This window comes from Vulpes lagopus, chromosome 10 (assembly GCF_018345385.1).
Source record: "Vulpes lagopus strain Blue_001 chromosome 10, ASM1834538v1, whole genome shotgun sequence".
Taxonomy (NCBI): Eukaryota; Metazoa; Chordata; class Mammalia; order Carnivora; family Canidae; genus Vulpes; species Vulpes lagopus.
Genome location: NC_054833.1, coordinates 70,001,274 through 70,023,939, shown reverse-complemented (window position 1 = coordinate 70,023,939; position 22,666 = coordinate 70,001,274). Strand labels below are relative to the sequence as shown.

The following is a 22,666-nucleotide window of genomic DNA, read 5'->3' as shown; positions in this document are numbered from 1 at the left end:
ATTGAAAGTGAGGAGATAGAAAACCATTTATCATGCTAATGGACATCAAAAGAAATCTGGGGTAGCAATCCTCATATTAGACAAATTAGATTTTAAACCAAAGACTGTAATAAAGGATGAGGAAGGACACCATATCATAATTAAAGGGTCTATCCAACAAGATATAACAATAAATATTTATGCCCCTATCATGGGAGCAGCCAATTACATAAACTAATTAATAACAAAATGAAAGAAATACACTGATAACAATAGTAGTACGGGACTTTAACACCCCACTTACTGCAATGAACAGATCATCTAAGCAGATGGGAGAAAAAAGAGCTTTGAATGACATACTGGACTATATGGACTTCACAGATATATTCAAGCATTCCATCATCAAGCAACAGAATACACATTCTTCTTGAGTGCACATGGAACATTCTCCAGAACAGATCACATACAGGGTCACAAATCAGGTCTCAAATTGTACAAAAGACTAAGATCATTTCCTGCATATTTTCAAACCACAATGCTTTGAAGATAGAACTCAATCACAAAAGGAAATTTGGACAGAACTCAAATACATGGAGGCTAAAGAGCATCCTACTAAAGAATTAAAGGGTCAACCAGGAAATTAAAGAATTTAAAAACTGATGGAAACAAATGAAAACAGAACTTTTCAAAACCTTTGGGATGCAAACCATGAGAGACTCCTAACTCTGGGAAACAAACAAAGGGCTGCAGAAGGGGAGGTAGGTGGGGGGATGGGGTAACTGGACAATGGGCACTAAGGAGGGCACTTGATGGGATGAGCACTGGGTGTTATAGTATATGTTGGCAAATTGAATTTAAATAAAAAAATTAGATAAGAAAAAAAAACCCAAAACCTTTGGGATGCAGTAAATGTGGTTCTAAGAGGTAAGTGTATAGCAGTACAAGCCTTTCTGAAGAAACAAGAAAGGTCTCAAATACACAACCTAACTTTACATGTAAAAGAGCTGGAAAAAGAACAGCAAATAAAGCCTAAACCCACCAGGAGAAGAGAATTAATAAAGATTAGAGCAGAAATCAATGAAATAGACACCAAAAGAATAGTAGAACGGATCAATAAACTACGAGCTGGTTCTTTGAAAGAATTAATAAGATTGATAAACCCCTGGTCAGACTTATCAAAAAGAAAAAAGAACTCAAATAAATAAAATCATGAATGAAAGAGGAGAGACCACAACCAACACCAAAGAAATACAAACAATTATAAGACCATATTATGAGCAACTACATGCCAACAAATTAGGCAATCTGGAAGAAATGGATGAATTCCTAGAGATGTATAAACTACCAAAACTGAAACAGGGAGATAGAAAACCTGAACAGACCCATATCTGGCGAGGAAATTGAAGCAGTAATCAAAAATCTCCCAACAAACAAGAGTCCAGTGCCAGATGGCTTTCCAGGGGAATTCTACCAAGCATTTAAAGAAGAACTTTTCTGAAGCTGTTTCGAAAAAACAGAAATGGAAGGAAAACTGCCAAACCCTTCCTATGAGGTCAGCATTACTTTGATCCTAAAACTAGACAAAGACCCCACCAACAAGGAGAATTACAGACCAATATTCCTGATGAACATGGATGCAAAAGTTCTCACCAAAATACTAGCCAATAGGACTCAACAGTACATTAAAAGAATTATTCACCACGACCAAGTGGGATTTATTCCTGGGATGCAAGGGTGGTTCAACACTTGCAAATCAATCAACGTGACAAATTACATCAATAAAAGAAAGGACAAGAACCATATGATCCCCTCAATAGATGCTGATAAGGCATTTGACAAAGTATAGCATCCTTTCTGGATTAAAACTCTTCATAGAGTAGAGATAGAGGGGAACATAGCTCAATATCATAAAAGCCATATATGAAAAGGTCCCAATGAATAACATTCTCAATGGGGAAAAAAATGCGAGCTTTTCCCCTAAGGTCAGGAATATGGCAAGAATGTTCACTCTCACCACCGTTGTTCAACATAGTACTAGATGTCCTAGCTTCAGCAATCAGACAACAAAAAGAAATAAAAGGCATCTGAATTGGCAAAGAAGCCAAATTCTTACTCTTTGCAAATGACATGATATTCTATGTGTAAAACCTTAAAGACTCCACCCCAAAATTGCTAGAACTCATAACAGGAACGCAGCATAGTGGCAGGATATAAAATCAAGGCACAGAAATCAGTTGCATTTCTATACACTATGAATGAGACAGAAGAGAGAAATTAAGGAATCAATTCCATTTACAGTTGTACCAAACCCCATAAGATACTTAGGAATAAATCTAACCAAAGAAGCAAAGGATCTGTACTCAGAAAACTATAGAATGCTCGTGAAAGAAATTGAAGAAGACACAAAGAAATGGAAAAACATTCCATGCTCATGGATTGGAAGGACAAATATTGTGAAAATGTCTATACATTCAATGCAATCTCTATCAAAATATCACCAACTTTTTTCACAGAGCTGAGACAAATAATCCTATAATTTGTATGGAACCAGAAAAGACTGCAGAGAGCCAAAGGAATACTGAAAAAGAAACAAAGATTGATGGAACAGAGTAGAGAATCCAGAAATGGACTCTCAACTCTATGGTCAACTAATCTTTGAGAAAGTAGGAAAGAATATCCAATGGAAAAAAGTCTCTTCAACAAACTGTGGGAAAATTGGACAGCCACATGCAGAAGAATGAAATTGGACCATTTCCTTGTACCATACACAAAAATAGACTCAAAATGGATGAAAGACCTAAATGTGAGAGAAGAATCCACCAAAATCCTAAAAGAGAACACAGGTAGCAACCTCTGTAACCTCAGCCACAGCAACTTTTTGCTAGACATGTCTCCAAAGGCAAGGGAAACAAAGGCAAAAATGAACTATTGGGACTCATCAAGATAAAGAGCTTTTGTACAGCAAAGGAAATAGTCAACAAAATCAAAAGGCAACCAACAGAATGGGAGAAGATATTTGCAAATGCCTTATCAGACAAAGGGCTAGTATCCAGAATCTATAATGAACTAATCAAAATCAACAACTAAAAAATAAATAATCCAGTCAATAAATGGGCAGAAGACATAGACATTTCTCCAAAGAAGACCTCCAAATGGCCAAGAGATACTTAAAAAAAAAATGCTGAACATCACCCAGCATCAGAGAAATACAAATCAAAAACACAATGAGATACCACCTCACACCAGTCAGAAGAGCAAAAATTAACCACTCAGGAAACAACAGATGTTGGTGAGGATGTGGAGAAAGAGAAACCCTCTTATGCTGTTGGTGGGAATGCAAGCTGGTGCACCCACTCTGGAAAACAGTATGGAAGTTCCTCAAAAAGTTGAAAATAGAGCTACCCAATAACCTTCCAGTTGCACTACTGGATATTTATCCTAAAGATACAAATGTAGTGATCTGAAGGGGCACCTGCACCCCAATGTTTATAGCAGCAATGTCCTCAATAGCCAAACTATGGAAAGAGCCCGGGTGTCTGTCAACAGATGAATGGATAAAGAAGATGTGGTACATATACAGAATGGAATACTACTCACCCATAAAAAAAAGAAATCTTGCCATTTGCAATGATGTGGATAGAACTAGAGGTTATTATGCTAAGTGAAGTAAGTCAATCAGAGAAAGACAATTATCACAGATCTCACTCATATGTGGAATTTAAGAATCAAAATAGAGGATCATAGGGGAAGAGAGGAAAAAATAAAACAAGATGAGATCAAAGAGGGAGACAAACCATAAGAGGTTCTTTTTTTTTTTTTTTTAAGATTTTTATTTATTCATAGAGACAGAGAGAGAGAGAGGCAGAGACACAGGCAGAGGGAGAAGCAGGCTCCATGCAGGGAGCCCGACGTCGGACTCAATCCAGGGTCTCCAGGATCACGCCCTGGGCTGCAGGCGGCGCTAAACCGCTGCACCACCGGGGCTGCCCCATAAGAGGTTCTTAATCATAGGAAACAAATTGAAGGTTGCTGGAGGCAAGAGAGGTGAGGGGATGGGGTAACTGGGTGATGGACATTAAGGGGGCACATGATATAATGCACACTGGGTATTATATAAAACTGATTAATCGGGATCCCTGGGTGGCGCAGCGGTTTAGCGCCTGCCTTTGGCCCAGGGCGCGATCCTGGAGACCCAGGATCGAGTCCCACGTCGGGCTCCCGGTGCATGGAGCCTGCTTCTCCCTCTGCCTGTGTGTCTCTGCCTCTCTCTCTCTCTGTGACTATCATAAATAAATAAAAATTAAAAAAAAAAAACTGATTAATCATTGACCTCTATCTCTGAAACTAACAATATATGTTAATTGAATTTAAATTAAAAAAATAAAGGAATGGATTTGAAAATAAAAAAAGACATCTCAAACCAAATAGATGCCTAATGAAATATCATATTTACTCATAAACCAGTTCTTTCTACTCTCTATAGGACCCAAATAGAAATGAATTAGTGAATGATGTTACATTTATCAATTACCTAGTTATTGGGATCTCTTGAGAGAGGATTATCAGTGAACCCCCTCCATCTTCATACTTATAAGTTTTATCAGAAGGAACCATGTTTATTATGTCCATAGTTACAGTATAGCTCTTAGCATTCTGCCTGGCAAAGTAAGAAATCAGAAAATACAGACCACTTTTTGAAAGAAATTGAAAGAAGTACCTGTAGCAATTATGTGAGAAATTTATGGTACATCTCTAACTACTTAGAAAATATGTTTTCAAAAGGGGCAAATTAGAGAAGATAACCACTTTGAGGTTTCAAGAGGTAACCACTTTGAAAACCATTACACCTGAAAACAGTCATCATACAAGTGGTCATGTAGAGCTCTATGGACATTCTTGAGTTTTCCAAAGCAGGGACCTAATTTGTTTTGACTCCTGCATCTTCAGTATCTAGGCAATAACAAAAGTATAAGGCATTAAATAGGTATCTGTTGAAAGAACTCCTGATAATCACTTCCATGAAAACAGGGGCAAATGACATTAAAAACATGCTATCCATCCACAAATCTTGCTATGAAATAAATAATCACAAGGAAAAATAAGTGTGGCTTGTGAAAGTTTCTGTATTTAGCCCCTTATTTTAATGAGATGATGGTAATTTCCATCTAAAACCAATAAATTTCTTCCACTTATTCAAGTTATTTATAAAACACTGTACATAAGGTAAGGCCTTGTGCTACACACTGGCAAGGATACAATATGAATCAGATCTATGAGCCCTAAGGAGCTTACAATCTAATAGATAAAACATGTATATGATTATAATAGAAGTACAAAATTTTAGGTGCCACAAAGGAAGTACACAGAAGATGAAATGAGCATTGTGGTAAGATTACTTTGGATGAGAAGTATGAACAGAGAAATCACGACAGTGACATCTGACTTAGGCCTTAAATTTAAATAGAATTCAAAAGAAATATTTGGGATGTGCATGTATTTGTATTTGGTGCAGGAGGAGGTGAAGGAGGACAAGGGTATTGGAGCAGAGTGAAAAATGCACCCTGAGGAAAGACCTTTGTGAACGAGAGTAGAAAAGCATGTGGTATGTACAGGGAATCCTAAATAATTCAATTAAATGCATGAAGGAAAACAAAGTTAACCAAAAACAAAAGAGCCAGGCTATGTTTTTGGATTTTTTTTTTTTTTTTTTTTTTACAAAAGCAAGAGAGTGGCTTTGAAGGTTTTTAAGCAAAAGAGTAAAGTGACCTAAACAATGTTCCAAAAATATTTAACTGTATGCAGGAACATATGCAGGAACATAGTAGAAGTAAGACCATTAGTTAGATGCTATGGGAATAGTTCAGGTGAGAAGTAATCAAGGCTTAACATGGAGCAGCAGATATAGACATAAAACAAATACAAGATACACCTTGTGTTAAGCATGTCTTTTTATTTTTCGCATTTTGGTGTTTTGACATCAAAGAACTTGCTGACCCTGGAGGGACTGCCCCACCCAAGGTTAATCAAATCCTATACATAGTAAAAGATTTACCCACAAGCACCCTTACATCTGCAAACCAGCCAATCCAGAGCCTAACCCTTACCAACTCCTTTTCTCAGGCTCTCAAATCTCTTTCTGGGTCACTATCCACCCGCCCTAATCCCCCTTACAACAGGAACCAGAGCCTTTTGAAATTATCCAAACGAGCCAATTCTAAACCTGTTTGTTCTGCTTTGTCTATTCCTCCCACAGAAACCACAATAAAGGTTCTTGTCCATGTTTCCTCTTGCTTGTTCTATCTCCTGACTGGCCCTTGTACTTTCCTATGTGGAACCCTGTGTGGCAATGGCATACCATGCCTCCTTTTTCTATAGATCCATGAATATTAAAAAAAAAAAAAAAAGACTTCTCCCCTCGTAAGAGTCATTTCCATGTCTATAAAACATAAAAACATATCTTAGGCACCCTTAAAAGATAGCAGATACAGAACTGATAGGACTTGGTAACAGATAATAACAATGCCACTTAAACTTTAAATTTCAAAGAACATCCACCTGTATTTTATAATTTAATTCTTATAATAACTTGTAAGATATTTAAAGTCATGTTTTACAAGTAAGAAAGCTTAAACTCAAAGGTCTATTTAAATGCTCAAACTCATCCAATAATTCATCTGTTTCTTTATTTTTACATTAAGGTTAATAATAGTACGTATCTCATACAGTTAAGGTGGGGATTAAGTTAGTTTTCTAAAACACAGTTAAAAAGTTCAATTGTAGACATGTTCATATTAGATATCAGTGATATCTTGGTGTAGCTGTCTGGTGGCAGTTCAAAATGCAAGAGTAAAGTGAATTTCAAGGAACAAAAGTTAGAGTTGGAGATTCAGATTTGAGAATCTTTGCATGGAGATGATAGTAAATGAACAGAGTCCTAAAATAAAAACCTAAAGGCACAAAGAGAAGGTAACAGAGCTAGAGGGAGAAGCTGGAGATAAAAGAAACCAGAAAAGTAGCATTTAGACCAGTAATAAGTGAGCCAATAAAGCTCAGGGTTGAGGAGAGGAAGATCAATATTGTCAAATGCTACAGAGAGGCAGAAAAGTTAAGAAAGCCCATTGAATTTGATGACTTTTGAAAGCTTTCAGTCACTCATTACTGACCTTTGAATAGAAACAGAGACAACAGACTGCAAGGGTTAAAGAATGAACATAGATATTTCTGGTTCAACATGTAAAGACCACAAGTCACCAATCTTGTTTTTATCACAAGAAAGACTTAGCAAACTGAAAATCAACAGGTCTCTTTAGATCCATCAGATCAGTTTATAGATAAACCACTGGCCCCAAAGTTGGACAAGCAGGAGAAAGAGAATCACAATTTACTGGGAACAAACTCTGCAACTAGGGTGTTTGGTAGGAAATAATAGGTAGTGAATGGTAGGAAAACTTAAAGTGTAATTGACTGCTGGAGACTGAGTGTAAACTAATTTTAAAGATAAAAACTCTCAGGGCCCAGTCTCACTCACCGAGCCCTACAAAGACACCCATCAGCCTCTCAGGAAGATGATCAGAGAAAAATGCCCTCATAATTCCAGCATGGGAATAGGACATAACCATTCTAAAATATACCCAGAATTTTCAGTTTTCCTTAACAAAGGTCTGGCTTCAAGGAAAACTATTTTAGCAGAGCCTAATCAACATGGGGGAAGGGAAATAAATACACAACTCCAAGTTTTCCTCTACATTTCTTGTTCTACCTGAGAAGGAAAAAAATATGAGAAAGACTTTTGAAGGTCATAGCTCAAGGTCAAAGGTCCACTAAAAGACTAAGACCTAATTATAGGATTATGGAACATTTTCTCTCCCCTCAATATCTTACCATCACACCAATAGGTCTCCTTCCTGTACAATAACAGGGGATTGAAATAGGAAGAGCTGCAAGGCTCAGGCTCCAAGGAGTCTCTAGGGGAATGTAAAAAAAAAAAAAAAAAAAAAAAAGAGAGACAAAAAGAAGGACACTGGAGGAAATTGAAGCCTCATAAACCTACTGCTACAGTAAACACAGCCTAATTCCTAGCCAGATAAACATAAAATCTCACACTAAAGGCTTATTTACTTCAGTTCATATTACATGATGCAACACGTTCAGCTTTTAAACAAAAAATTACACAGCACATCAAAGGGCAAAAAACAGTCTGAAGAAACAAAGCAAGCATTAGAGCAGACTAAGATATAGTAGAAATTTTGGAATTGCCAAGAATGGGAATTTAAAATAATTATTCTTAATATGGTAAGAACGCTAATAAAAAAAAAGTGGACAGGTAACATGAAAACTCAAAGAACTGAAAGGAAATGCATAAATTTGTAAGAGAGTAGAATAGAGGGACTGGGCAGAGAAGTGGGATAGGGGCATTGAAGAAAGACTGGCTGTTTTATCACGCTGGGAGATTGTTACGCTAATGGTAAACACCTAATACAGAAAAAATGGGAGAAAGTAAAAAAATGTTAAATACACGTTTCATGAGATCCTTTCCAAGATCAGCATTAAATCTAAAAGGAAGAAGATGAGAAATAACATATTAGGTCAAACAAATGGTTGTAATTTTAAAATCTGAAATTTTGCTTTGACTGGATAACATGGCTATCTAAAAAAGTGAAGGTTATACTACTTCCCACCTGATTCTTTCCTTAATAGGTAATCTGTTATGAATCTGCCCTTATTTAGGAAATCCCCAAGAGAATTCATGAATTCAGCTTAATTTTACTTTGAGATTTCCATACCTATAAGTATAAACAAAAACCAGACAGGATGCACAGTAACCAATATTACTCACATACATTATTCATTCGTTCAGTAAGCAAATAGAATGCTTTCTTCATTCAAGGCAATGGCAGTGAACAGAACAAAAATGTCTGTCCTATGGAATACCATAGTTTGGGTGAAGACACACTGATGAACATGTATATTATATACCAAGTAGAGATAAGTTTTATAGATAAGTTTAAACCAAGATTGAGGAACTGGAAGGGCTAGGAATTAGAAGTATTATATTACTTTATGAGAAGTGGTTAGAGAAGGACTTTTTGATAAGATGACATCTGAAGGAAATAAGTGAGTCATGAAAGTATGTGGAGGTGCAATATTCCAAAGAACAGCAAATGAAAAAAAAAAAAAAAACTCCACAAAAAAACAGCAAATGCACTGGCCGTAAAGTGGGAAAATAATGTGTCTGATATTGTTGTGGAACAATCAGCCAAAGGGAAGAGTCCAAAGTGAGATCCTGTGGGGCTCTGTAATGATGTGAGTTTTTACTGAATGAAATGGAAAAAACTGGAGGGCTTTGAGAAGAGCCATAGTGACTACCATGTGTAGGGTGTTAGTAAGAAGACCATTTAGCTGGTTACTATAATGTTACAGGGACTTCTATTAGTCTTGATTTATTTTGCGGGTAAAAATGATAGAATCTGCTGATGGAGTGGGGCATTAGAGAAGCCAAAAGAAACTGCAAAGTTTTTTTACTGAGTAACTAGAGGAGCAGAAACTGCTATCTAATGAAATGGCAAAGACTGCAGAGTAGAGAAGAGGGGGAAATAAGGTTAGTTCTGCATATGAATTATGAGATGCCTATTAACTTCTAAGTACAGATGTTGATTTTCTTGAAGTCTGGTTTTTGGAAGAGGTGCCGGCTAGAGATATAAATTTATGAATCATCAGTGTACAGGTGATTTTTAAAGGCATAAGACAAGAGTGAAGGAAAGGGGTCTAAAGACTGACTGCAGCAGCACTCCAATATTTAGATATGGGAAAGAAGAAAAGGTACCACCAAAGTATTTTGAAAAGAAGTAGCCACAAAACAAGGAGAGAACTAGGGAGGAGTGGGGTCCCAGCAACCAAATGAAATGATTCAAAACGAGAAGCGGAAGGGCTAAGAAACTGAGAAATAAGACCTTGCATTTTGATGGGCGCCTATTGCCGACCTTCACAAAAAAAACAAAACAAAAAAAAACCGGTTTCGGTGGAGTGGTAGAATGGACAAAGGGCCCTGAGAACCATATTCAAGAGAGAATGTAAGGGTCTCTCCCAGGAACTTTCAGAGTCCTGGTAAGAATGATAAGCTGGGCTGCAGATTGGAGGAGAGATGCTGAAGGTCTGAGAAGAGAGAACAAAAGTGGTCTGAAGTGTAGGAGAGCGGATGAATGAGGAAACTTTAGTGCGGCTGCTGGGGCAGCACCAAGGCATCTTTTGAGGTTTGCAAGCAAAACAAGTCCTCAGAGCTGTGCGCTCTCCTCCAGCTTCTCTCTCCGGTGTTGCAGAAACGGCAGAACGTCCTTCGCAGGAATGGGTTTTAAAGCACGGAGGCAGGAGGTTTTAGAGCACCTGGACCACAGAGCACAGTGAACCTGCGGGCTGAATGGGGGCAACAAGCTTGACCGGCTGACCGGAAAAACCACCCCCGGAGTGTCGGGAGGGAGAGCGGTTCTAAACAAAGCAGATCTTTTCCCGTAGGGCGAACACGGCAGTTGGGGGGTGGGGGTGGGGTGGGGGTGGGGGCCCAATAAGGCCGTACGAGGCCGAGGAAGGGGACGCCGAGGCAGGAGAGCCCCGAGGGCCGTCTGAGCACGGATGCAGGAGCCCGGGTCTAAAAGAGCTCCGTCAGGGCCCCAGAAGGGTGGGCTAAGTTCTCGGCGCCGGACTTACAGCCAGAGGTTCTGCTGCTTGCGGCTGTTTCCTGGAGAGGTGGGCATGGTGGCGACAGGCGGCGGAGTGCTCGGCCCCCCCCTCCCTAGCTGCTTCCGGACTCGCTGGACCCCGACGCCCGGCGCTAGCGGCTCCGGCTGAGGCTCCGGAATGTTTGCCGGGCGTCATGGAGACGGAGGAGCCCCGGCTCAACAAGCGGCCGCGCGGTTGGCTGGCGGCTGGAGACCGAGAGGAGGGCGGAGGCGAAGGGGAGGGCAGAGGGTTGGTGGAGCAAGAGGAAGCTCCGGACGACGACTAGAAAAAGGAGGCGGGCGGCCCGGGCCCCAGGCCCCGCCCAGGTTCTGAGTCTCCCCGGCTGCAGGCGGATGGATGGGGCTTCTTCAGGCGGTGGCGGCAGCAGTGAAGGTGGCGGCGGCAGCAGCGGCAGCGGCTGTAAGTGCAGCCTCCATACACCATCTCTCCTCTCCTAGTCCTGATTGGGACGAGGGGCTCCTAAGGTGTCCCCGCTCCCCTTTCTCCCCCTCCCCTCCCCCACCGTAGAGCACCGCCCGGAAGACCCTTAACTTCCGGGGAGGGGCTGCAAGAGAACGCGCCCGGCCCGCTCCCCCCTCCCGGAGGGCGCCGGCCCCCCCGAGGCGCATGCGCAGCTGCCCTCCTCCGCGCTCCCCCTCCCAGCCCGGTCTTTTGCTTTGGTGGCGGCGGCGGCGGCGGCGGCGGCGGCGCGCTGGGAATCCGCTGCGGTGTGAGTTCGTCTCGCCCAGTTTGCTTCCGCCCCTTTCTCCTGTCGGCCCCGAATACGGTCGGGGTGGGGCTAAGCTGACCATCCCCCCTGTGGCTCCGCCTCTTTTCCCCTGTGGATACGGGTTCGGTCCCAGCCCCTGGGAGGCTCCTGCTTGCACTGCAGTGCCCCGTGGTGAGCGGGGTCCTGGGCGGGCCAGCCCATTTCGGAGGGGAGTGAGGGAGGGGAGAGACACTGGAGGAGGGCATTGAGATGAAGGAACAAGGCCCTGCCAGCCCGTGGGAAGATCCCTGGGGACAGATGCCTACCCCTCCTTGAAATGGCCTTGTTCTTGCAGCTTTTCGTGGAAAGACCTCTGGCTTGGAGCCCATCTCTGGTCCCCGTTTGCTGTGTGACCTTGGGCAAGTCACTGCCCCTCTCCGGGCCCCTGTTATCCTTAAAGCTTCCTCCAACGCTTAAACTCTTAATTTTGCAGAAAAGCTTATGCAGTTACAAGACTGGCCCTTCTACTGAGGCCGCTTAGCCCAGATGACGCGGAGTTGACCGAACCTTCTTTCTTCAGTCATGGATGGAATGAGGCGACCTATTTATTGGGCCGCTTTTATTCCTTGACCGTCGGTTACCAATTGCATGTCTCAAGGCTAATTAATGTTTTCCTAAAATTGTCATGGGATCCTTGTCCTAATTCTTGGCTATCTTTTAAAAATTAGAGACAGGCTGAGAATTAGAGACATGGTGAGCTTGTGGTATCATCGTCTCTGGGCTCGTTACTACTGAGGCTCTCTTTCTTTGATCCAGATGGTGTGGTGGCTCGATTCTCCCAGTGCCTGGCTGAGTTTCGGACGTGGTTAAGAACCAACTGGTTGAGGTTCAATGCAGACAAGACGGATGTGATGCTGGTAGGCAGGGGCACACTTGGAGATTAAGGGAGGGAAAGTCCAAACTCCCTCAAGTAATATAAATACTCCGTTACCCTTTCTGTATATTCCAGTGTTTGAGAATTGATGATAGGCCAATAATTTCCAGAGTTGGGGGTGAGATAAAAATAACATGTCAACAATATTAGGGCTATAAAAATAACATTTTGTGATAATCTGATAAAGTGGGGTCATTCGATAAAACTCTTTATGTAAAAAAAAAAATTATGGAAAAAAAACCCTGTTACTTGAAGAGACAAAAGGCTATGTAAGTGTTTTGGGGTGGCATTAATAATAAAAACTAAACTAACAAAAAGATGATGCTGATTCTTGCATAGATGTGGGGCTTCCGAATGTATTGCATTACTGCTTTGTAACCTGCGTTCTGCATACTAAAGTAAAGGTAAACTCTCAATTTATCAGATATCCTTTTTAAATTTTTTGATATGCAGGTATTTTCAACCAAATTAATAGATATTTGTCAATTTTTACCTGCATTTCATGTGTAGGTTGACACTTTCAAATAAAAATTTTAGTAAATAGTCTATCAATCTCAGAAGGACTCACAGACTCTGAAAATGGTTAGGTAGAGAATTTGTTTTTAAGATTTTGAATCTGCTGCATTCAAACAGTCCTAGAGCCTAAATTGTTACAGGTATTTTCTTGGAGCATTATGAGAGGTTCCTGGGTTGCATAACATTTTGTTTATGTAGTATAGGTATATATCTTATATTTGAGTCAAGTATTGGTCCTGAATAAAAGGTTATATTTCTTAGGTATATGTAAACTGCCAAAGACTTTTATTTATTGGTTAGTTTAAGGTACTGGCTGAAGTAAAATTGTGACCTTAAAAGGCTTTTGTTAAAACCAAAATAATAATTGAAAGGGGTGTGTGTGTGTGTGTGCGCGCGCGTGTGTGTGTGAGTGTGTGAGATAGCTTCTATAAAAATATTTAATGACTTTTAATGGAGTATCTAGTAAATTGCTTAAAAATGATTTCCAAATATGATAGCAGTTTTGAGAAACTTAAATGTGGTGAAAGTTAATGTTAGTTTGCCTGAAACTAAGGAAGCCTTTAGGTGGGGAATGGGAGCTCAAGAGGCATTTATTCAGGCTTTGTATAGTGGTTTGTTTGTTTGTTTGTTTTGGGACATTAGCCACAAACCTCACATAAAATTGGAATTAACCACACTTTTTAGTTTAACTTTAAAATATTTTATTATCCAATTCTAACAATTACCATTTTAGATATCACATTAATAAATACTATATAAACGGTAATGATTTTAAACAGCTCATAGGTATTGGTGTATTTTTTCATACCTTTAACTCTGTTATGTCTTATTTTTAGGTCTTCTAGTATTATCGGTAGGCATTAAAGATTTATATTTTGTTAACCTAAGTATAAATATTGATTGTTTGCACTTAAATACAAAGAAGACATCTGTTGAATTAATCCAAAGTGCTGAAAAACTCAGGGAAGTGGATGGAAGTAACAAGGAGATAGATTCTGGTTTAATAAAAAGAAGAATGTTCTAAACGTACAGTTTTTTCTGAAAAGAGCAGCCTCTTCATCAGACAGTAAGTCATTGAAGGTGTTTTAGCATAGGCAGAAAAGCCTGATAGTGGGGACACGTAACGAGGGATTCCTATCTAGACAAGGTAGAAATTGACTGAAAGACCTCTAAGGTCCCATCCAACACTAAGATGGTGTGTGGCTCATGAATGTTACTTTTCATATATTTGATACTGAGGAGGTAAGCAAGAGTTTTTGAGAAAAACTTTACTTTCCTTAAAGTGGTTAAATTTTGAAGGATAAGTATATCATGAGAATAAAATGGGAATAAAACTATACTGAATTCATTAGTAATGTGTTACTAATGCCTTAACAATATTGGAGCTATTTCTAACTTTATATATTTTTAGAATATCTAAGCCTAAAAAATGGACTGAACCCGCATTTACTAAAAAGGGAGGAGAAAAACATAGAGGGAATTTTTCCTCTAAGTGATGCCACTTAAAATTAATAAAAATGATTCACAATATTAATAAACTTAAAAGTCATTTATCGGTAAGAAGGATTCCCTTCAAATAAGTCCCAGATCCGATTTTCCTGACAATTTCAGAATTCATTCTGTAGCCTAAGGGGCCATGATCCCCAGCTTTTTAATCATAATTGGGATTTTTTTGTTGAGGTTTAACTTAAGAATCAAAGAGTAAATGGGCTTAAGCAAGCAAGTTATTCCTGTACCTTGCATTTTGACAATACTTTTTAATTTCTGTGAACTAAATTTCATATATTAGTTTAAATGGAAAATCCTCCTTTATCCCATGTTATTTTAAAGCCTGAGTTTCTACCTCTAGGCCCCTTATTCTGTCTTTACCCACCCCAGGTCTATGCACATCAATTGTTCTTTGTCTTCAGCTGTTTTCCATCAAACATCTCAAAGTGAAAACTATTTAAACAGAAACTGACTTTTCAGAAACTGTTTTTTGAGTCCAAAGGACTAAGGTAATTCAGTAGGGTAACTCTATGTACCTGTGCTAAAATATTTATTCTCCCCCCAAGGAATCCTGAAAAACACTTTTATAAAAGTATTCTAAAAAAATAAAGTGAAAATACTGTACAGTACAGTTAATGGTAAAAATTGTTTGTAGATTTGGGAACCTTAAAGTTTTCCTTTCTCTTCTTTCCCTTGCTTTTCTTTCAGTAGAAAATGTGCATCAGATGTTTATGTTTAATTGGTTTACAGACTGTCTGTGGACTCTTTTCCTGTCAAATTACCAGGTAATGTCCTTTCACTTAGCAGCTACTTCATATACCTGTAAATGCACAAATTATTCATGCACAAATATTATCGGACATAAGAATTTCAAGTTAATGTTGAATCTTTGGAAAAAGGAAACTGCTTAATAGAGTGTAGAATTTTAAGGGAATACAAATAATTTAAGAAAACAGCCCATATTGCATTGTAAGTTGAGTATTAAAGAAAAATTGTAAATGTGCACATTTATGCAGTATATGGTGGTGCTGGCATCACATTATTTGGAAGGAATGACTTTTTATATTTGGTTGATTTGGGTAATCATTTTTGAAATTGCATTAAGAACCCTTGAACATTTAGGGGAAAACAATCTTTTTGAAATTAAGATTTTTAAACTCCTGGTTGAGTAAAATATGTTAGTGCATGTTTTAATATCACCTTTGCATTAGCCAGTATCTGCCTTAGTAGTGGAAGGGAAACATGTTTGTTATTTTGCAATCATTGGCGGTGCAGTCATGAGAGTTGGCGTTGAAGGCCAATTGGCAGTTCTAGGCCAAAATTTTAAAATAAACTTTCAAATTGCTGGCATTTCAGGCATTGCAAATAAGCAGGTTTTCCCTAGATGCAGTCAAGTCAGAGATTACGAATATCCATCAAAGAGCAGCTTTTCAGTATCTCGCATTTAGAAAATTTCTCTAATTGTGCAAAATCCAAACGTTGCACAATTATGTTGCTCCTGGCATCTCAGGAAGTGTGTGAGGGGAAAAAAAAAAAAAGCCAGGGAGGTGTGAGGACAGCAGACTACCTGTATCCACAGCCCCTTTCCTTAATCTCTGCTCTGACCTCTAGGATTTGGGGATGTGGGATTTGACATTCCCTGTCAGGAATCAACTGAAATACTTGTCAAGAGACAGCCGCTTTCAAAGCGCTCTACTTTGCGCCCTTGCCCTTGTTGCATCACAGCGACATCCGTTTTCCAGCAAATGCACTTCAAAAAAGGCCTACATGTAGAACACAACGTGTCTTTTCCGCTGCGCTGTGAAGGCTGAACGCGGCTTTTTGGGGCACTTTTCCTTGCCCTCTCTGGTCCCTTAGGGCCCTCTCCTTCAGCGGGCGTCGCGGACCGGCCAGGGCGGGGGAGGCGCCCCGCGCGGAGATGCCCACCTCCCCCCAACACCCACCTTGGCTCCGCCCCCTCCGCGCTCCTCCCCGGCAAGGCTGCCGCGGGGCCGCGCGCGCGCCCCTTGTGCGCGCGCGCGCGCCGGCTTTTTCCCTCCGGTCCTGCTCAGCCCGGGCGCCGCGAGGGGGCGGAGTGGGGTGTGGTGGGCGCGCTCGGGCGGCTCCTGCGCGTTCCCGCCGAAGCAGCGGCGGCGGGAGCGGCCGAGGCGGCGGCGGCGGCGGCGGCTGGAGTCCTGTAGCCGAGTCTCACATCCGGGTTCTGGCCGTGACCCAGCTGCGGCCGCCGCGGAGATGTGACCCGTCAGTACGGCAAATATGGCGGAGGTAAGGGAGCGAGCTCCCCCTCCCCGTCCCGGAGCCGGGCGCCCCCGGGCCCTGGCCGGGGAGGAGTGGAGTGGGCCTGGCTAGGAGAGGCCCAGCCCTGCTGGCGCCACTGCCCACCTGTTGTCCGGAACAGGCCGCGCTTTTGGGCGGGAGCTTTCCCTGGAACTTAGTTGGGATGGGTCCGGGGGCAGGAGGAGGCGGAGGCGCAGTTGGACTTCGGGGGCAGTTTGAAGGGTCGAGCGCTGCGTGGTAGTGCGTGCCGAGGGGGTGCGGGGGTGCGGGGGTGGGCGCCCGCCGGGCAGGGGCGTCGGTGGCGCAACTTCGCCGGCCGGTGCGAGGGGCCGGGAGGAGCTGCTGCTTCCTCTTCTGGCGAAGTTTCTTCCCTCCCTCCCCGAGATGCTGTTGCGCCCTTCCGCGTCGCCCCCACCCCTTTGCTGCTGACATCCAGTCCGTGTGAATGGGGAAGACGTACGGCAGGACGGCCTTCGCTCTCCTCCTGCCGACGGTGCTGAGATGAGCGTGGAGCACCAAGCCCGGCCTCCCGCAGGCCGGCCGTTCGGGCCGGGGACTCCCGGGTGCCCCGGCACAGTGCATTCCTCCTCGGGCTCGGACCTCTTTTTCTCTCTTCCCGTTTCAGAAGAGTTGCTTTCTACCTTTCCCTCTCTTCACTTTCCCCATATTCCCCCCCACCGCCCCTTGAATATTAAGGCTGCCTATTATTGTCTTCCTCTTCTCCCCCCCGCCCCCCGGTGGAAGATTTTTTTTTTTTTTTCCTCCTCTTTTTCCAGTAAACGAGTTACCGAAGCTCCTTTTTCCTCGGTGGTAATTGTTTTATTTTGGGGGGGCTTCAAATCTTGGCGAACAACCACTCTTAATGATTCTTTCCAACTTCGTGTTGTGCCACTGGAGATTTAAGTTTTGTTTCCGATTTAAATCTTTAAACGTGATTTAAAAAAAAAAATACACCCCCCCCCCCCGCCGCCCCGTAACCCTCGAAAGAATTCCGTTATTCTTTACCCCCTGGAGTTGAAGGAGTGATAGTATAGGGGGTTTTAAGTCTACTTCGAGTCAGAGCCTCACTCAATGGTAAGGCATTTCCTTGTATGAATTACTGTTTTCACGGTCTCCGAGACACCCCAAAACAGATTCTGGAATAGGTGATTTTTTTTTTTTTAACCACCCAGTCCCCAATTTTTGAGTTCATTGTTTGCTAAATGAAGTGAGTAGTAAGTTAGGGGAGTAATTTTGGTAACACCATAATACCTCCTTTGTAAACCTTGGGCTACAGAAACGTGTAGATTAAGGAAAAATACTAATTTGGATGCTTTTTCATGTACCTGTTGAATGGAGGGACCTAAAAGTTAGCTGTGTTGTGCAGTTGCTCTTAGGGTGTTCCTTCTGCCTTCCTTATGGAAACTAACTTTATATTAATGTATAGTGGAGTATTTGCTATTAAAGGAGCAGATTTAACTATAGCAGGACTCTTTTCTGCCAGTGATGTTTTTAAAACATTTAATACTTTTCATTTAAAATTAAATTTAGAGCTTAGATTTATTTCCATTTTTTTTCTTTGTGGTTAAAGAATATGTATTTCAAGGCACATAAGCTGGAGAAAACATAGTACTGTGTGTTTCACTAAAATATCACTGGATTCATTCCACTGGGCTGAAACAATTTTAGTCCTGGTAAGATTTTTAAGTGTTTCTTTTTTCATATGTAAGGAAGAGGGGGGGGGGAGGGCTTGTAGGGGCTGAATTTACCTACATTTTGTCAAATAGTCTTCAGTGAATGCCCTTTAGATAAGCAGGGGTGTGCTGTAATAGGCGATATGGTTTCTTCCCTGGTAGTGCCACTCACGGTGGTTTGAACTCTAAATTCTGTAGTCATATTTTAAGGCAAGCTATTATTGAAGAAACATAACAGTGTTTGAAAATACAGTAAAATTTAAGAAACGTCACCCATAAATTTTAAGTGCCTACCACACTGAAAACATGTAAACAGAAGTATATTAATATTTCCTGTTTATTAGAAGCAAAGATGGTTGCATTAATGTAAGAGAGGAAAAGCAGTACTTTGAGTCACTAGTCATTTCCTAATATTTTCAAGAGTATGTTTTAGTTTTCTTAAAGATTGCATCACTTGGAGAATGGAACTTTCATGTTCAGTAGGAACACATGGATGGTTCAATTTCAAGAAGAGAAAACCTGAACTTTGTTTTCGATGCATTTATTTAGTGACCTGAAATCTTTTAAAAAATTTCTTTTATAACTCTTAAGTTGCTTGTAGATGGTTTTATTTTTAGTGAATTTGAAGGAACCTCCATCTATGTCCTGCAAAAAAATCTAAAACAAGTGAAAAAGTGAAAAGTAAAATTAATTTGTGTTTTTCTGATCTCAATATTTTAGTAATTAGGATGATTTTAGAGCTTAGTCATTTTAAAAAATTAGGTGGAGAAATGCTTGGTGTATAGAGGGCTTTTACTTGCTTTTGTGTGAACTCTCAGGAGATTGATTCTTTATGCCAATATAAAGCATGTGCTAAAATCAAATGTACTGTTGTACTTTTGGTTAAGTAGACTTGAGCATTGAAGTTAACTGATAACATAACAGAAAATACACAGCAACAATATATATTTATTTGATAAATCTGAGGGGAAAACAGGTTATTGAAGAAGCACGTCTCTAGAGAAAAATGTAGATAATATGCTTCTGGGCTTTTTTTTTTTTTTTTTTTTTTTTAATTTTTAGTTCTTACACAGGAGAATGACCCTGACCTTGTTTTTCCAGAGAGATGTTTAATTTTTTAATACAAATTATTTAGATGTGAGTAGAATATACTGATTTTTCTTACTTGATCTGATCATCTTAGGCAGTCCATAGTAGGAAGTATGTATTTAACGGTTCCTCATATTGTGGTAACATTAAAAACATATTAAATGTGCTTGGAAGGAATGGCACATTCTCCCTTTCTTAATATATTGGTTTTTTTTTCTTAATAGTTTTTGATAGTATTTCTCATTAATTATCCCTTAAAATGATTTATCAATCTTCTAAAAGGAGCTTCTCCTAGTCACAGTTAAAGGAAGGAAATTACAGAGAGTTGCAGTTTTACAAAGGCAATGAGAAAGAAAGCATTAAGAGGAAGAAATCGTTGATCCTTTGGGTTTTATAAGGAATGTGGTGTAGGGACCTTTGGGAATGAACAATTTGTCTGTTATTTCAGAGTTTGTAAACACATGAGGGACTTTTTTTCTCCAGGAAAAAAAAAGCCACAACATAGTGCAAGACCTATCTTTTCACCTAGGCCATATTGTTATATAAAGAGAAGAAAATTTAATGAACTTGCTTTTCTGTATTTTTAAGTACTTAAAAGATTTCCAAAAATGACATACATAATGTGTGCTATCACATCTATTTGTTTGCTTCTCTTGAAAATAGACTGCTTGCTTAGTGGTTTTTTAGTGTATTTGGATTTTGTTTTTTAAGGAAATGGAATCTTGATTGCTGTTCTCGACAGTGTTAATTTCAATTCTAAACAGAACTTGTTTCACTGCGATGGATTTAGGCTTTAAATAATTCTCTGTAGTGGTAATGAATTTTTTAAAAAAATATTTGTCCTTTAGTGTATTTAGGATTTATCCAGAGTAATTAAGAACGCCAATGTATGAGAGTCTAATAAAGTTTAATTTGGAAGGGGTAATGAAGTACTTAATAAGGTAGGAAAGGTTAGTTGGAGGAAGTATAAAAGTGGATTGATATTAGAGAATTTTTGTACAGAGACTATCAGTTTCTCAAATCAGAAATAAAACACTGCCATTGAAGCAAGAAACTGATTAATAAAAGTAGGAAAAGAATCACCTATATAGAAATTTCTTGATACTAGCTTGAGTCCCTGTGTATTTCAAAAGGTTTGCAAATGGTTTCAAAATTCATTACAGTGATTAAACTGTTCAAGTACCAGTCATCACTTGGGACCCATTCTGTTTGACTTACTCTATGGATTATAAGAATGACTTAAAATTATGTTTGTATAGATAGGAAATTCATAAAGTAGCACCCTCCAGAAAGCTTTTTGCAAGTTGAGATCATCTTTTTCCAAAAGTCTTAGATTAAAAAAAATTTAGAAGATGCTATTAAACATATCCCATTCCTTTAGCTAAGTATTCCTTAGTAGTGATATGTCTTTTGAGCAATTCATAATAAAAGAACTTAGATCTCAAAGGAAATTGAACTAGAAGAAGTCTGAGTCTTTCTGTCTTAGGGAAAATGAAACTGAGCAGAGTTAATGCAGTTTGTCCTAGGTTGTACAGTTAGGCTGTGGCACAGGTAAGAGTGGGGCCTAGGCTTTTGAATTTCTAGTGCTTAATTATAGCAACTCACCCTCTGAATTACTATTACCATAGTCAATTTGCTAGTTTTAGCCCCAAGACTTTATTAATCTTTTTTATACTCTAGAATTCCTCAGGGGAAAGTTAAGTGACTTAGTTTTGTTTGGAAGAAGAGAAATGATGAGCACAGTTCCCCTGTCTTCACCTGGAGGAGGGCCTCTAACTCCTTCCTGGCTTCTATCCCCATAACTGTAGAATCTTTGGTTTCGTGTCTAAATTTACTACGTTGGTGATGATGATAAAGAAATGATGGTGGAATTGGTTTGAGGGGAGAAATTAGTTCAGACAGTTATGTTCATTGAAAATATGCTTTGGATTGCCTGGAATACAGGAGTCTAATGATTACTTCATGTTTTTACTACTTTAGTGTAATTATTTTTTAATAATGGTAATATGCGAGATTACCATGTTCTAGAAATATACAAAAGAGAAACATTTAGGGGATCCCTAGGTGGCTCAGTGGGTTAGCACCTGCCTTTGGCCCAGGTGTGATCCTGGAGTCCCGGGATCGAGTCCTACATCAGGCTCCCTGCATGGAGCCTGCTTCTCCTTCTGCCTGTGTCTCTGCACCCCCTTCTGTCTCTCATGAATAAATAAAACCTTAAACAACATTAAAAAAGAAACATTTGAACAAACCTGAGACATTGAATACTGTTACAGCTATTAGCAACTGAATCATGTATGTGGTGAAAGTATAAAAGTTAACAGTTCATTTTTTAATTTGATTTAGCCTGCTCATACTGTGTGTGGCTGTCTAGTGTTATCTAGTCATGTAATTATGTATGCACCTAAAAGAAAACTAGGTTATTTTTCTAAATTACACACCTGTTTAAAAAAAGTGCATGTACTAAATTTTTTTAAAACTCTAAAAGTAGAGGAAGAAAATGAAAATAGCTCATAATTCCACAAGATAATCTCCATTGACTTTAAAAGCAAAACAAAACAATGCATCAACATTAACAAGTGGTTTGGAAATTCTAACAGTGTAGAAAGGTATAAAATGAAAAAAGCTTTATTTCCCGTAATTCCTAGAGATAATTTTTTAACGAATTCTTGTGTATATTTTTGAAGAAAAAAATCTTCCAGCCCAGTTTACCCTCTCTACACTGTTTTTTTTACTTCCATATGTATGAGTAAATATGTGTATATTTTTTTTACATTTTTTCCTCATTCACAAACAGATTTTCTCATTCCTTTTTTTTTTTTTTTTTAAGATTTTATTTATTTATTCATGAGAGACACAGAAAGAGAGGCAGAGACACAGGCAGAGGGAGTAGCAGGCCCCATGCAGGGAGCCAGATGTGGGTCTCCAGGATCACACCCTGGGCTGAAGGCAGGCGCCAAACCGCTGAGTCACCCAGGGATCCCCTGTCTCATTCTTTTTTTTTTTTTTTTTTATGTCTCATTCTTTTTAAAGGATTAATAGTGTTTAAATGTTTGGAAGAACTGTATTTCATTTCTAACTAGTTAAATGATAGATTTTAAAATTTTTCACCAACTTTTTGCAATGAACCACTTTATGATAGTGACGTATCTTGGCATGCTTTTTTTAGCCTACCATAGGGTAATTTCATAGTAGCAAAATGATCATCAGAATGGTTAAGCCATTCTATTTTTATCAATAATGTATGTATTTTTATCAACAATGTATGAGTGCGTTTTAAGTACGTTTTAA

General features: G+C 39.8%; 2 protein-coding genes across 11 annotated transcripts in view; one reads left to right on the top strand and one right to left on the bottom strand.

The window, feature by feature from the left end:
- DNAI4 (dynein axonemal intermediate chain 4) overlaps positions 1-10,875 on the bottom strand; it is a 100,115-nt gene extending 89,240 nt beyond the window's left edge. The window contains 2 exon segments of the mRNA XM_041770198.1: positions 10,681-10,794; positions 10,796-10,875. Coding sequence (XP_041626132.1) covers positions 10,681-10,794; positions 10,796-10,848 — 167 coding nt within the window. The 5' untranslated portion in view covers positions 10,849-10,875.
- Positions 10,876-10,917: 42 nt separating this feature from the next.
- Positions 10,918-22,666, top strand: part of MIER1 (MIER1 transcriptional regulator) — a 58,847-nt gene continuing 47,098 nt past the window's right edge. Inside the window, exons 1-3 of one of the 10 annotated variants that reach the window (XM_041770208.1) lie at positions 10,918-11,112; positions 12,218-12,318; positions 15,051-15,124. In XM_041770208.1, the coding sequence (XP_041626142.1) occupies positions 11,046-11,112; positions 12,218-12,318; positions 15,051-15,124 (242 nt within the window). In that variant the 5' untranslated portion in view covers positions 10,918-11,045. The other 9 variants (XM_041770203.1, XM_041770202.1, XM_041770204.1 and 6 more) reach the window with 9 other exon arrangements.